Source organism: Lipotes vexillifer, unplaced genomic scaffold (genome assembly GCF_000442215.2).
Source record: "Lipotes vexillifer unplaced genomic scaffold, Lipotes_vexillifer_v1.1 scaffold518, whole genome shotgun sequence".
NCBI lineage: Eukaryota > Metazoa > Chordata > Mammalia > Artiodactyla > Lipotidae > Lipotes > Lipotes vexillifer.
In genome coordinates, this window is record NW_006780945.1 from 1,645,353 (window position 1) to 1,660,248 (window position 14,896).

The 14,896-nt window shown below is 54.8% G+C and overlaps 2 protein-coding genes across 3 annotated transcripts in view; both read right to left on the reverse strand.

Moving 5' to 3' along the window:
* Positions 1-286: 286 nt before the first annotated feature.
* OTOP3 (otopetrin 3) lies at positions 287-11,906 on the reverse strand. The gene is made up of 9 exons (XM_007454414.1): positions 11,807-11,906; positions 11,484-11,487; positions 8,552-8,560; positions 6,320-6,703; positions 6,093-6,229; positions 4,871-4,929; positions 4,470-4,588; positions 1,638-2,452; positions 287-457 (listed from the first exon to the last, which is right to left on the reverse strand). The coding sequence occupies exons 4-9, from the start codon at positions 6,483-6,485 to the stop codon at positions 287-289; spliced, it is 1,467 nt and encodes a 488-aa protein (XP_007454476.1). The 5' UTR covers positions 6,486-6,703; positions 8,552-8,560; positions 11,484-11,487; positions 11,807-11,906.
* A 1,828-nt stretch (positions 11,907-13,734) lies between these two features.
* Positions 13,735-14,896, reverse strand: part of OTOP2 (otopetrin 2) — a 7,377-nt gene continuing 6,215 nt past the window's right edge. For both annotated transcript variants that reach the window (XM_007454370.1, XM_007454369.1), the window contains exon 6: positions 13,735-13,905. In XM_007454370.1, coding sequence (XP_007454432.1) covers positions 13,735-13,905 — 171 coding nt within the window. The remainder of the gene's footprint in view (positions 13,906-14,896) is intronic.

A 14,896-nucleotide genomic window follows, 5' to 3' on the forward strand; every position in this document is an offset into this window, starting at 1 on the left:
GTCCCCGAGAGTAGTTGAGTGGGCTTCCTGGGGCTGCGCTGATTGTGGTGGTGAGCAGGGGGCAGGTATGTGCTCAGTCCTGGGTGTGGGCCTTAACAGTTCAGTGTCCGGGCCCTGCCCTTGGCCTTGGGCTGCCGTGACCACCCACCCCAGTGAGGATCTGGGGAAGAGGAGGCTTGGGGGAATCCGGGCTGGTCTAGGTACCCCTGGAATGGGGCATCTGGGTTACATTCTCCCCAGCCTTGGCACTTTGGGGGTGTGCAGGGGGTGGGTTTCTTGGGCACTCTCAGGCCCCCAAGTAGACCTCCACCAGCACCCCGACAGAGTGCATGCGGTAGAAGACCCCAAGCGGCAGGCCGAAGTTGACGATGGTGAACCACGTCCGGTAGCCATAGAAATCCTTTTCCAGCCCGTTCTCAAACTCCGGGTGTGTGCCGAAAGCAGGCATCATCCACAGCTGGCGGCGAGAGGAGGGGGTTGAGTGGGGGAGGGGCTCTCCCATCCCCTAAGGCCCTCAGCTCATGGGAGGCCCCAGAACCTGCAGCTCCTGCAGCATACCCCCCACGCTAGCGTAGGCTTTCAGAACCAGCCCCTCTCCCCCTATATCCCCCTCACCCCATCCCACAGAAGGCCTCAGCCCCCTCCTTGGCCTGCCTGGGGCCAGCCTGAACTCCAGCTGGATCCTGAGACCCCAGGCTGCCACCACCACAGTACAACCTGCTCCACCTGGGCTCCCCTGGGCCCTCGTTTCCATCACCTTTTTCTGCTCTGGGTTCATTCTTCCGCTGTCATGACTCTCTGCCCGCTCCACCCCGACCCTGCCTCCTGTCCAAATTCTGCCCGTTTCTCAAGGCCCAGATCAAACTTTCACAAAGCCTTCCTTGGCCACCTGGGCCCACACTTCCTTCTCTGAGCTCCGACCACACTTTAGGGCCAATTTATTACTTATGCTCTGTCTGGACCAGAGGTTTCACCCTCTGAGGTGTTTCCAGCACAGCTATTACCAGCATGGGCTAAAACAACCTGGAGTTGTCCCGGGACTGCCACTTGCAGGCTTGTGGGAACACGGCAGGTCAAACAGCCTAAGGCTCAGTTTGCCCATAGGGACAGTAATAGTGCCTGTTGCATGGAGTTAGTGTGATGATTCAGAGAGATGCACGGAAAGGTGGACTTGGAACTTAGCAGCCGCCGGGCACCGAGCAGTCATTGTCAATACCTTCCCCTAGAAATTCTTTAGAAAAACAGGCACCTTCTGATCTCTTCCTTTGACTCAAGTCAGTGGACCATTAATCACTTGGTAATTCTTTAACTGGTCCCCCTGTGTCTCCTCAGCTAAGCAGTAAGCTCCCCGAGGGTAGAAATCCTCTATGTATGTTTGTAAATAGCACTTAGCTACATGCTTGGCACATTCATTCATGCCAGGCACCTTGCAGGGTGCTGGGGGACGCGCCCTACTCTCAAGCAGCATCAAGCTAGTTGGAAAGGGGCCTGTGTCCTTGACAATCAAAGGGACAAGCCAGTCTCCCTCGGGACAGTCAATGCACAATGAATGCACCTTGATCCATCCCTTCCTGAGTGAGGATTTCTGGGGCCTCCGTGCTGGCTCCACTCCCATGCCTCCCGGCCCCGCCACTCACTGTGATATTGCAGAGGATGAGGAAGAGTGAGATCTCCTTGAGGGCCCGCCGCTTCCAGTTGAGGTGGCTGTAGGAGTGGATGTAGGCCAGCGAGGCCTGCCGTAGGTCCTGGCCCAGCTCCAGCAGGGAGCCCCTGCGGGGAGGCTCAGCCTCCCACTTCCCTGCCAGGCTCTCGCGAGCTGCCTCCCAGAGTGGGCGCCGGTGCAGGCCCTCGATGATGAAGAGGTTCTGGGCTATGTGCTGCAGGATGAGAAGCAGCGAATAGGCCAGGATGAGGTGGTTGAGTAGCTCGTGGGGGCGAGTGGCCACGATGGCCACGATGGAGAAGTAAGAGATGCCCATCTGGCCCAGTGCTGCGCCCATCAACAGCAACACGTCCAGGCTGCGGGTGGGGTTCTTGAGCGTGTCTAGCTCTCGCTCCTCCAGCCCATGGATGGCCATGCCCGCCAGGCACGCCAGGCTCATAGTGGGCAGTGTGGCTGCATAGAAGGCATAGTAGGTGGTAAAGTACTGGCGCGCGATGGCAGGGCCACTTGCTTGGATCTGAAAGAGCACGAAGACACACGTGCCTGCCACCAGGACCAGCAGGCCCAGCACCGGCCCTAAGATGGCCCCGTGCAGGTGGAAGGGCGGGGTGCTGGGGTGGGAGCCTGTGTGGGGTGCCAGGCGGCGGCCCACGTTCTTCCACATGACGAAGAGCATGCCACAGCAGATGAGGGAGTACTCGGTGCTGAAGGGGTAGAGCATCAGGTAGCCCTTCTGGAAGACCTCACACGTGGTGACGTTGAGGCACAGACAGGTGTTGGTGTTGTTGCCTGGGAGGGGGCAGGGCAGGAGGGGACAGACATTCAGGTGGGCCTTGCTCTGAGGAAACCAGATGCACAAATCAATCTGTTCACCTCCTGGATTATGGCAGAGGTGGAAGGGACCCAACCACCCATTTTACAGATGTGGAAACTGAGGACAACAGAGAGAAGTCAGAAATCACAGGATGGTCATTCTTTTTTTTTTTTTGTGGGACCTTAGTTCCCTGACCAGGGATCGAATCCATGCCCCCTGCAGTGGAAGCGTGGAGTCTTAACCACTGGACCACCAGGGAAGTCCCCAGGATGGTCTTTCCTTGACAAAGGGATTCTAGACCTCAGGTGCCAAGCTTAGGTAAAGCATTTGACACATGATGTCTTTGGTGCCAAATGTCACCTCTACAGATTACTTGCTGAGCACAGGGGGAAGCCTGTAACCTTATACTGGGAGGATCTCGCTGACACGCCGCGACCATCAGCAGCGTCCACTGTGGGGCAGACATCTTGCCTTGTGATGAGGCGCCCTGCAGAGCACACAGTATCCCCTGTGGAATGTTGGTGTCCAAAATGCTCAACCCAAATCTAATCAACACTTTGGTGCATACTTCCTGTTTCTAGGAAAAGCAGGGGATTTGGGAACAAGTCAAATGCCACCACGAGGAAGCAACCTGACAAATCTCAATGTCATTAGGGGAAAAGAGACTTAACTGAGCCACCAAATGTACTGCACGTTTGAACAAACCATCTTTAAAAGACATTTCATGGGCCGATTGGAGAAAGTCTAACATAGATTGATACAGAGGATGGGGATGAAGTTAAGGCATTTTGTTAGAAATTACAATGGCATTTGTGCTAATGTAGGGAACGATATTATTTTAAAGACGTGCATACTGAAATATTCTGAGATGAAATGCCAATATTTCTGCAACGTAAGTAATTCAGCAAAAATATTGGAATAAATATGGCAAAATGTTAATGATTATTACATCTAGGTGATGGGTATGTCCTGTTCTACTCATCTGTATGCTTGAATTGTTTAATAAGAAACAATCCATGATGTTACTTGCCGAAAATTCTCTTTGCACAGGTCTTCTGAAAAATGGATCTGGACCATAAAGAATGCCCACGGGGGCTTCCCTGGTGGCGCAGTGGTTGAGAGTCCGCCTGCCGAAGCAGGGGACACGGGTTCGTGCCCCGGTCCGGGAGGATCTCACATGCCGCGGAGCGCCTGGGCCCGTGAGCCATGGCCGCTGAGCCTGCGCGTCCGGAGCCTGTGCTCCGCAACGGGAGAGGCCACAAGAGTGAGAGGCCCGCGCACCACACACACACACAAAAAGAATGCCCACGTTATACAGGCATGCTGAGATTTATGCAATGGATGTGTGAATGCATGAGTCTGTGGGGAAGGCTTGGCTGTACACAGGTCAGGATGGTGATGCCACCTGGGGTGGGGGGAGGTGTATACATACAGGTGTGGCTGAATTCCACAGACAGAAATGTTCCCATGTAGGTTTACGGGACATGGCCTCTAAGGGCAGACTGACAGGTAGGGCACTGGGTACATGGAACAATCCAAGGAGTTCTTTCTGCCCAGAAACCTTCTGTTCTTCCTTATATGTCCAGGTACCTACAACTGTGTTAGGAAGACATTCCTTTCAGTCTTGAAGGCTTTTTAGTTTCTTGCAAGTAAAATGCAAATACCAGGGGTAGAGTGCATACCTGGACTTATCAGTGAATAGCTCAGCCAGGATTAGTGGTTAGCTTACTGATAGCTAGATGGATGCCTGGAGTGGGCTTGCAGAGTGCCAGCACCTTATGGGGCAGGATGGGTACCATTGGCAAATGTCAGTTTCCGTTTAGTCATGATCTGGTCTCTAGAGCTTTCTCCCAACTCTGCAGAGTCATTGAGCCTCACCTGTTTGAGGGAATGTAGCGTGCATGCACGTGTGTGTGTGTGTGTGTGTGTGTGTGTGTGTGTGTGTGTGTGTACATTCAGCGATTGGGGGGGCAGTCATGGTCTCCTCTGTACCTGAGAACTTTTCCATGAGGGCGCTGAGCTCAGTCTCGATCTCATGGTGCATGGAGTCGTTGGTGACGGCCAGAAGCCACAGCAGCAGATTCGTGGCCAGCGTCAGCATCAGGCCACACCTGGAGGAGGTGCTACACTCTGCCACACAGCCTAGCCGGCTTCCTGGGTGCCCCACGTTCACCATCACTGCCTTTGTGGTGACCACTCTCTCCCAAAGCCAGATGCCATCTGCCATTAGAACTTCAGGAGGGGCAGCCCTAGGGGCTACATGGGACCCATTCCCAGACTAACGGATAGCCCCAGGGCCACCCTGTCCAGGGAAGCTGTTGGGGGACCAGCATGAGTGGGGGACAGGGGTATCCCAGGAGTTGTTGGAAGGAGAGAAGGTGCCCGCATCTTACCTAGTGAAGTTGGTCTGGATCTGAACGCAGTCCTTAGAGTGTTTCCAGAGCACCCAGGTCTGAAAGAGAAAGGGCCTTGAGCCCAGGGGTAGGGGTGGGGCGAAGGTTGGTGGTGGGACTATGGGGCATGTGTTCCAGTTGCATGTGTGTATTTACAATGGAAGGGACAGTGAGGAAGACTGGGTTGGATTTGTGGCTCCAGTGTTTCCTTGCTGTGTGGTCTTGGGCCAGTGGAAAAACATCTCTGAGCCTTAGTCTCCTCGGCTCTAAAATAGGACTAAAATGTCTATCAGGGGAATGCCTACTTACTGGGGCAATAAAAAGGATGATGCAAACAAAACACATAGCACAATGCCTGCAGATCAGGAACTCAGGAGGGAGTTGGAGATTCATTAAGAGTAGCTCTGGGGACTTCCCTGGTGGCATTAAGAATCCAACTGCCAATGCAGGGGACACGGGTTTGAGCCCTGGTCCAGGAAGATCCCACATGCTGCAGAGCAACTAAGCTCGTGCGCCACAACTACTGAGCCTGCTCTCTAGAGCCTGCGAGCCACAACTACTGAGCCCATGTGCCACAAATCCTGAAGCCCGCGCCCCTAGAGCTTGTGCTCTGCAACAAGAGAAGCCACCGCAATGAGAAGCCCGCACACCACAACAAAGAGCAGCCCCCGTTCACCGCAACTAGAGAAAGCCTGCGCGCAGCAACAAAGACCCAACGCAGCCCAAAATAAATAAATAAATAAATAAATAAATAAATAAATAAATAAATAAATAAACCTTCTTTTAAAAAAAAAAAAGTAGCTCTGTAGGGCTTCCCTGGTGGTCCAGTGATTAAGACTCCATGCTTCCAATACAGCGGGCCCCTTGGTCGGGGAACTAAGATCCCACATGCCGCTCGACCAAAAATATAAATAAATAAATTGTATTTAAAAAAAAAAAAAGCGAGTAGCACAGTATATCCAGGGGCTGTAGATTTAGGTACACACAGGTACGTACAGGCAAATGTATCTATAGGTGCCTGCGTTTCAGTGACACAGTGTGTGTGCTGATGCTGACACATGTAGGTAGCATGGGTGTGGGCACACAGAGGCAGGCATGTGGAGGGGTGCTGTGGTATGTGTGTACATACTCTGGGCCGTGTAGGTATTTGCTGATGTGGCTGTTTCTAGGCATAGGCTGTGGTGTGTACGCACGCGGCGAGGAGGTGCGAGAGGCGGGTCACCTGGATGCCGATGAAGATGATCTCGATGGCCGGGAAGATGAGCTCCAGCTGTGACTTACAGTGGATGTGGCTCATGCTGTAGCCCATGTGGAAGACGTTGAGGCAGATGGTGCAGCTGCCAAAGAGCACCAGGGAGCCTGGCCGGGCCAGGGGGCTGTTGGCACCTCCCCTGGAAAGAGCCCTCCCTCCCCACCCCTCTGCATCCACCCAGGCGCCCCGACACTCACCGCGCACCCAAGCTGGTCCTGCGTGCGGGTCCTGGTGGAGCACGGCTTGCGGCCGGCGGGTGGTCCTGGCGGTGTAGTAGAGAAGCCAAAGGAGGGCCAGGGCCTTCAGCGCCGCCAGTAGGATCCACACATCCCCCAGCGTGATGGCCACGTTGTTGAAGATCATGCTGCAGATGAAGGCTCCACCCAGGAACACCACGTTGAGGGCCAGGAGCCCCGAGAAGAGCTGCCCGGCCTTCTGGGTCTGCTGGTCCCGGCGCAGCAGCAGTGAGAAGTGCCGCACCAGCCAGGACCTCTTGAGGGGCGAGGCGGGGGCCCTTGTCTGCTCGGCCCCCGTGGCCACTTGGTTCTCCTTGGCCGGGGTCTCTCCAGTCTCCTGTGCTTCTGGAGAGGCCATGGGTGGAGCCTCAGTAGGGGCTGGGGAGGGAGATAGGGCTCTGGTTGGCTGCCAAGCCGTCCTGGGCTCAATTCCGCTTCTGCCTCTAACCGCTGTGGGACCTAGGCAAGCTAAGCAACCTCTCTGGTCAGGACATTGGAAATAATAGCAGCTGCCCCATCTGCCTTACAGGGCCCGAGAAGATTCAAACAGACCAGGGGATATGGAAGCCCTTTGTGCTCCACATAAACATAGGGTTTATTTCGACTGGCTTGAGGACCGCCTTCCCCCCACCCCTATCCTCCTGCATCAGTGCTTGATCTTAAGGTGGAATAATGATGTCTGTCAAGGCAGCCAGGGATATCTGCACAGTGCTTGGCCGCTGGGCAGTTTCCAAGGCTGTGACTTTTCACCACCAAAAGGCAGTTTGTGCCCTCTGTCTTCTGGAAGGAAATTCACTCCTCAAGTCAGGGAGAGCAAGTAGGTGTCCTCTCTTGTTCTGACTCTGATTACTTGGGCAGTGGTTGCCTAGAGTGTTGGGTTGAGAAGGATCCTGAGGCTGAGCGTGGGCTTGGTGGGAAAGAATGCTGTGATCTGAGATAATACTCTATTTTGGGTACATATGGGTGTATATAAAATTACTTTTTAAAAAAGTCTTTTTATTGAACTTGTTACAATATTGCTTCTGCTTCACGTTTGATTTTTGACTGTGGGGCATGTGGGATCTTAGCTCCCTGACGAGGGATTGAACCCACACCCCCTGCATTGGAAGGCAAAGTCTTAAGCACTGGACTGCCAGGGAAGTCCCTAAAATTACTTTTAAAACATCTAGAAGACACCCATCAAGTTCACACCAGGAGTTTCTTCTGGGGAAAGGAGGAGGGCACTAGCATGGGGAGAGGTTTAATGTTCTAGTTTTTTTTTTTTTTCTTAAAAAAAAAAAAATTACTGGGACTTCCCTGGTGGTGCAGTGGTTAAGAATCCGCCTGCCAATGCAGGGGACACGTGTTCAAGCCCTGGTCCAGGAAGATCCCACATGCCACAGAGCAAGTAAGCCCGTGCGCCACAACTACTGAGCCCGTGGGCCACAACTACTGAAGCCCGAGTGCCTAGAGCCCATGCTCCTCAACAAGAGAAGCCACCGCAATGAGAAGCCCGCGCACCACAACAAAGAGTAGCCCCTGCTCTCTGCAACTAGAGAAAGCCCACGTGCAACAATGAAGACCCAACACAGCCAAAAAATAAACAAACAAACAAACATTACTTATGTAATTAAAGTTAATTTTAAAGCACATTAAAGGTTTAAGGAAAAAGTTCTGAGATTGATTGACAATGTCTGCCATGAGCATGGGACACATTGGGATGAGCATGAATGTCATCCCCTTGACTTTCTTTCTTTTTTTGCTGTGACGCACAGCTTGTGGGATCTTAGTTCCCTGACCAGGGATTGAACCCGTGCCCTCGTCAGTGAAAGCGCAGAGTCCTAACCGCTGGACTGCCAGGGGAAGTCCCATACCCTTGACTTTGATAGAACTGACTTCCATCTGTACCCTCCCTCAACTCCTTGAAGTCTCATGAATGTACAGCTCAACATGGGGAACACCATCCTGACCCTTTTCTTTCCCTGAGTGTCTCCTGCTACTTTCTCACTTGCCCCAAGCTTTCACTCAGGCCGACCCCTTTGTTAGCCTTCACTTGGACCCAGATCTTGGGTCACCCCATACCTGCAGCTCAGGACCCCTTCCTGGAGTCCAGCACGCTTCCCCCATGGGCCCTTTGAGTACTCATAACGCTGCACTGGAGTGCAGGGATGCCCCACTGGTCTGGGTGCTGTCCTGGTGGGAAGGTTCCTTCACCACCCCCTGCTGTCCCAGGTGCTCTCCCTTGGTCCCGCTGCTGCCTTGGCATCCCTGGTGCTCTGGGCTCAGGGTCCTAGGGGATCAGGGTCCTAGGTGCTCCCCCTTGTCCAGGCTGCAGGAGGCCTGCTTTCTAATTCACTGTCTCAGCAAGTGGAGTCTCCATCCCCATGTCTCCCAGCAGGGAACCAAGTGTCTGACTTGCCTCTCCCCTCACCCCTGTGCATTCCAGCTCAAGGACTGCTCTGAGATTTTTCTTTACCACAAGCCCTACCCTGGTCCACGGCTCCCTCTTCTCTCTCCTGGGCTGGTCTCCCTACCCACTGTGCCCCTCCCCTACTCCCCCTGCAAAGGCAACCAACTGTCCTCACTATAGAGTCCAAACTATCTAGCATGGCCTGCATGGCCTTTCAAAATGAAACAAGGCAGTGTATGCTTAGTATGGGCTTGGGGTGCACAAGATGATCAAGGCAGGGTAGCCGCTGTTGCTTCCTGGTCTGGTCTTAACTTTCCTCTCCAGCCCTGTCTTCAGACCCCCACTCCCTTGCCCATGGACCGTGCCATCCTGTTGCCTAGTTCCTAGAGTGCCCCTGCTTTTGCTCACTTCCCTGTCTTTGCCCACACCTTACTCTTTGCCCATCATGCCCACCCACTTGCCCCTTGGATGACTGCGGTGTGTCCTCAGGACTCAGTGGAGCCCCACCTCCTCTAGGAAGCCTCCCCTGAACCCTGTCGCCAAGGCTGGACTAGGTGCCCCTCTTGGTACCCCCACTGCACCCGTGCTTGTTGCTGAAGCATCACCTACCATGCTCTATTTTATGTTATTTTTTTTAAGTTTACTTCTTTTTAAATTAATTAATTAGGTTGCACTGGGTCCTTCGTTGCAGCATGGGGGATCTTTTTTTTTTTTTTGAAATTGCGGCACGCAAACTCTTAGTTGCGGCACATGGGATCTAGTTCCCTGACCAGGGATCGAACCTGGACTCCCTGAATTCGGAGTGCGGAGCCTTAGCCACTGGAGCACCAGGGAAGTCCCATGTCATGCTCTATTTTATTTATTTATTTTTAAAATTTAATTTATTTTTTTATACAGCAGGTTCTTATTAGTCATCAATTTTATACACATCAGTGTTCATGCTCTATTTTAATTAGCTGTGCTTTGCTCTGTCTCTCCCTTTGGACTCTGACCTTTAGACTATCCCCCTGTGTAACTATCAGAAGACCCTCAGCACACTTGGCTCTAAAATGCAGCCTCTTCAGGCCCCCATTCTCCAATGTGCAACCTGCCCAATATTTATACCTCCTAAGGTCCTCTTCTGGGGCAAATAGAATAATAAAACTTGGTACTCTTTTAAAGATTCTACCAATGATTCCCCTCTTCCCAGTCTTCCACGTCATTCTTGCTCCAGTTCTGTCCCCTCCTCGTCCAGCCCCCTTGTCACACTCTAGGCACCTCCTCCGCACATTCAACCAGGCCCGGCCAGAGGACTCCCCATGTCTCATGTAGCCTCGTGCCCCCCCATCACTCCTGCAGCCTGCTCTTCCTTCTGCCTCTCCCGCTACCCTCCACCAACGGCTCGTGCCCATCCTCACCACCCATCTTAAGCGCTTCTCCTGGGAAGACTTCTCCCTTTGCCCAAACATCTATCGAGAGCGGGTGTGCACTGCTGTGGGTGTGCCTGGTGGGCAGCGACCAGCTCTTGCTTACCTCATCCCCCACATATGGCACAGGCAGGACACTGAACCAATGTTAGCTGACTGACTCTGGCATTTTCTGGGGAACTTTCAGCACCAGAGCCGTGGACAGAAACCCTTCCCATCAAACCCTTTGCATCCATCCTGGCCCAGTGGAGGTGACTTTCCAGATGATCTTGGTCTTTCTTCCCAGGCTCCCCCACCCAGGTTGAGCACATCTGAAGCTTACAGGGACACCTCCCTGCTCCTTTTCTCCCAAACCTGACTGCCCCATTTCGCCTTCCCAGAATCTACCCCAAGCCAGGAGGATAGTCTAGTGCTGAATTCTGGCACTTACTACCTGTGTGATCTTGGTCAAGCTACTTAGACTCTCGGTGCTTCAGTTTCCTCGTCTGTAAACAGATACACGACTATGGAATAGTACCCGTTACATAGTAGATGTTCGATAAAGATTTCTTGAATGAGTAAATGAAGGAATTAAGGCGTAATACCTACCTGATGGGGATTTTTCAAAATTAAATGATTTAACACATGTAAGTGCATGTAGAGACATGCCTGGCATAGAGAATGCTCTCAGTGTTAGCTGTTTATGCGTTTCCTTCCTGTTCTGTCCAGGTCCTGGAGAGGCCGGAACGGTCTGGATTATTGGTGAATTGCAGGGGCAGGTTTTGATTGGACTGCAGGCCTAGAGAGGACGCTGGAGGACGAGGTCCTGTCCTCCAGGGTCCTCACCTTCACTATCTTCCCCGTCCCCACCCCCAGGGTCCAACCCTCCCTCGGCCGCTAGAGGGAGCGCTCAAAGTGGAGAATAGGGTCCTCCGCTGGGGAGGGTGCGGGGATGGGCAAGCAGGGTTCGCGGGAAGAGTGTGAGGGCTCCCTGACGGACAAGGAGGAACCCGCCATCCTCTGGCTCGCCCCTCCGCGCGACGCCAGTTCAGGGGAGGGCCCGGACACCAAACTGGTTTGTGGGTCGCGATTAGAGCCAGTGATGAAAGCTGCAGAGCCGTCGGGGCGCGGCGCCTGGCCGGATCCGACGGATGCTGATAAGCACTGGTCGCGGAGCTACGGGATTTCTTTCCGAGCCACTCGAGGGACTGCGAGGCCTGGGACAGGCACCACACGGGGGCCTCTGACCGGGCATCCCGGCAACGCAGCCCCACCCCGCCTTTTCCCAGCCGTCCGGGCTTTTAGCTTCTTTCCGGCTTCCGCGCTCTCTTTCCGCTGTGCGAGCTCGGACCCGGCTAAGGCGGGGGGTGCCCTGCTGACCCTTGCGCGCCCCCCGCCCGCGGAAAGGAGACGGGGTGCAGAGCCGGGGTGGGGGCAGAGGGGGGCCGCCGTTCGGGTCACCAAGGGTTGACCTTCCTCCCGTCATCTCGCCCTCCAGCCCCAGTCCCTGCAGCCCCCGGTCTCTGACCCTCGCTTTGGGAGCGGAGTAGGTGTGAGTGTCGAGGATGGGCTCTCCGGAATGTTCCTCCAGGGGTCAGAGGGCGCTCCCGGCCGTAACGGCGCCGCCGGGGAGCCTTACCTGAGGCCTGGGAAGGCATCGCCGCCGCTGACCACCGCAGCGCGGATCGTCTGTCCGGTTGAGGCCCCTGCGCCGGACCGATGCCTCCGACGCCCTCCCTCCGCGGGACTGCGCAGCCGCCTCTCGGACTCCGCGGCCCATTGATTTTTCTGTTGACTTTGGGGCTCTCATTAATCAATCCTTCGTTAATTACCCCGCCGGGGGCTCCCCGGACAGCTCAGCCAATAGCGAGGCGGCTGGACGGGCGGGCGGGGCCGGAGGCGGGGCCTGCGCGGGGCTCTGGGTCAGGGGACCCACGAGCAGGCCCGCTTCCGGGGTAGATCGGGGTGCAATGTCCTTAGGCCGCAACAGAGGCCGTGTAGGGTTCAGGCCACACTTGCCTCTGGCGGCCCAGCAGGGAATGGACCCTCCCCCACAGATCCGGGGTCGCCTTCTCTTGTACCCCACGTAGCACCAGGCCCGGCCCTGACGCAAGCTGTCTCTCCCTAAGGCAAACATGAACTTGGGGCGAAAGAGGTGGCGCCCCTGCGGCCCTCCTCAGCTCTTCCTGCAGCCTCTGAGACCTGCCCACCTCATCGTGCTGGTGGGGTCCTGGCACGTTTTCCTCTATAGTGCCCTGTGCCCCAGGTGCGGCTGCTCCCACTCTCCTGCACAAAATGCCATCTCCTCCCACCCCAGTCCCCACCCCAGCCTGTCCCCCTTCACCTGACTCGCTCGCTGGCCACCAATTCCGCCTCCTATTCTAGCTGTTGGTGCCTCCTTTTTCAATCTCTCTCTGCACCATCTGACTTCCTCAGTCTCTCTGAGTCCATCTCTATATCCCCCCTCCCCACCTTCTTTTGGATCAAACCATTTTATTGAGGAGCTTTGGAGAAGGTCGAAGGGCTGGGGAAACAGTGAGATCCCATAGCCTCTGCCCTGCCAGGACCTCCCCAGCTTCACAGTTGCCCCGTCTCTATATCTCTTGTAGAGTAGAAGCCAGAGGGCTTTGGAGAGGAGCCTCAGGGACTGCAGGGAGTGGGGTTGTGGGTAAGAGGAGGCCCAGGGGGTGAGAGTCTGTGCCACCCAAGCCCTGTTTAGCTATAACAGCCCTGTTATAAATTATGTTATAACAGCCTATGAATTGAAGTTGCGTTCCTGAAATGTTTCATTTGAGGGGAAAACAAAAGCTCTGATGCATGAAAAAAGTTTGAAAATTATTATTCTTAGTAGAAAGGCACTGGCTCCCTTTCGCTGTGTGACTGTGGGCCAGTCACTTTACCTCTCTGGGCCTCAGTTTTCTTCTTTGTAAAATCGTAGTTGGATTAGGTGAGTCCTTCCTAACCTTTCATGTGTCATGGAACACATTAAAAAATGTATATGTCACTTGAGGATAAAGCGAAGAGGAAGGTGGCAGCCTGGGTACTCCACCCAGCCCCTCCCAGCCACCCAGGTACGAGTCTGTAACTAGTCTGTGACTCAGACTTGGCTCACCCACAGAAAAGCCTGAGAGCTGAATATCTCCAGGGGCCCTTGCAGCTCTGACCCCAAGACCCCGTCCTGAGATCATCTTAGATGTGGCTGCTGAGACACGAAGTGGGCACAGGGTGGGGCAGGGAGAACAGCAGGTTTATTGGTTTCCACCTCCAGGCGACAGCATTGGCCAGGACACGGGGCGGGGGTAGGGGTGGAGCTAGAGGCTAGGACACTTCCAGATCTTGCCTGGTCCTAGAAAGGGTGCAGGGAGAGGTCCTCCTCCCCACCCCCACCCCCCGCTTGCCCCATGCCCCAGGGATATGCATGTCCTGATTGTGATTTAAAAACTCATCCTGGAAAAATAACTTTTGTGAAAATTCCACTCTGAGGCCGGCGGGGGAATGGGTAGTTACGTGGCATAGTGACTGCCAGCCTGGGATTCATTCCCCGGGGGTCTCTGGGTGGGTGCATGAGCTGAGCCCCTCCTCCCCACGTCTCTAGTGGGGCTTCAGGACAGCATGTAGACCTCCAGCAGGCTGGAGACAGCATGCATGCGGTAGAAGACGCCGAAGGGCAGGCAGATGTTGACGATGGCTGCCCAGAGGGAGTAGCCATAGAAGTCCACCTCCACAGCGTTGCTGAAGTGGGGGCGGGCCCCGAAGGCGGGCATGATCCACAGCTGCGGGGACAAAGGGGTGTCAGGACCTGGCCCGGACTCGTGCCAGTGGGTCATTCCGTGGGCTTTGCTGGGTGGGGTGGGGGCAGGATGGGGGTCCCAGCCCTCTGGTTCTGTGGACAGCAAGGGCTGGGTGTTGCTGAGTGGGGACCTCGAGCATCTTGGGCAGGGCCTGGCACTCACTAAGGAGCTCAATAAATGTGCCCAACTGAACTTGCCTGCTCCCCAGCCTAGGGCTCTGCCTGTGATCACATCTCCCACCCTCAGTACGGCCCACTTGTGGGACTGGGGAAGGGGAGAAGACGTCTCAATAGATGCTGTGAGAATTCGGAATAAACGGCTGAATCAGTAGCTCTCTCCTGGAGAGATGTGTGCAGAGTGGTGATGGTAGAATCAGACAGGCCCAGGGCAGGGGTTCAGGATCCTGCCAGAAGGCTCCCCCAGCCCTGCCCACTATGAGCTCTGCTCTCCAGCTCTGGCCCCGCACCCCACCCCCTTCCCAGGTCTGGGAGGCGGTTGAAGCTGGAATCCTGTTTCATCCCTGGCTATGAGCTCAGATAGTTCACGTATGGGGCGTGAGGCAAAGACTAAAGGCTTCTAGGCTAACCCCCCTCTCCCCACCGCAAACGTATCACATCCTTGGACACATCACAGCCCAAATCTGAGCCTGCTTCTATCCTATAAAATGAAGGAGTTGGAGATGATGCCCTCAGAGCTGATCCAGGCTCAGATACCTGGAGCAAAAGCGGCCTCCCAGGTGACTCCCAGGCTGTAGGCTCGGCCTCGGGAGAAGGTGAGGGGGAATATATCTACACTGGGGCCTTTCGCTATTAGGTTGGAGCTACACTAGGAGTATTTCTCTGTTGGGATGCACCTTCACAAAGAGTGTTCTCGTACAGGATGTATATTTGTATTGGGTGAAGTCTGCTGCTATACAGAGGAGTTTCTCTTGGAAAAGGGGCTTTGCTGAATGGCCGGGGGGGGGGGGGGGATG

Coding starts and splice junctions, on each gene's coding strand:
- OTOP3 (XM_007454414.1), bottom strand. CDS start 6,485: ATGATCTTCAACAACGTGGCCATCACGCTGGGGGATGTGTGGATCCTA. Junction 6,230..6,319: donor AGGACCAGCTTGGGTGCGCG/GTGAGTGTCGGG, acceptor TGGCCCGGCCAG/GCTCCCTGGTGCTCTTTGGC. Junction 2,453..4,469: donor CCTCATGGAAAAGTTCTCAG/GTACAGAGGAGA, acceptor GCCCCCTCCCAG/GCAACAACACCAACACCTGT.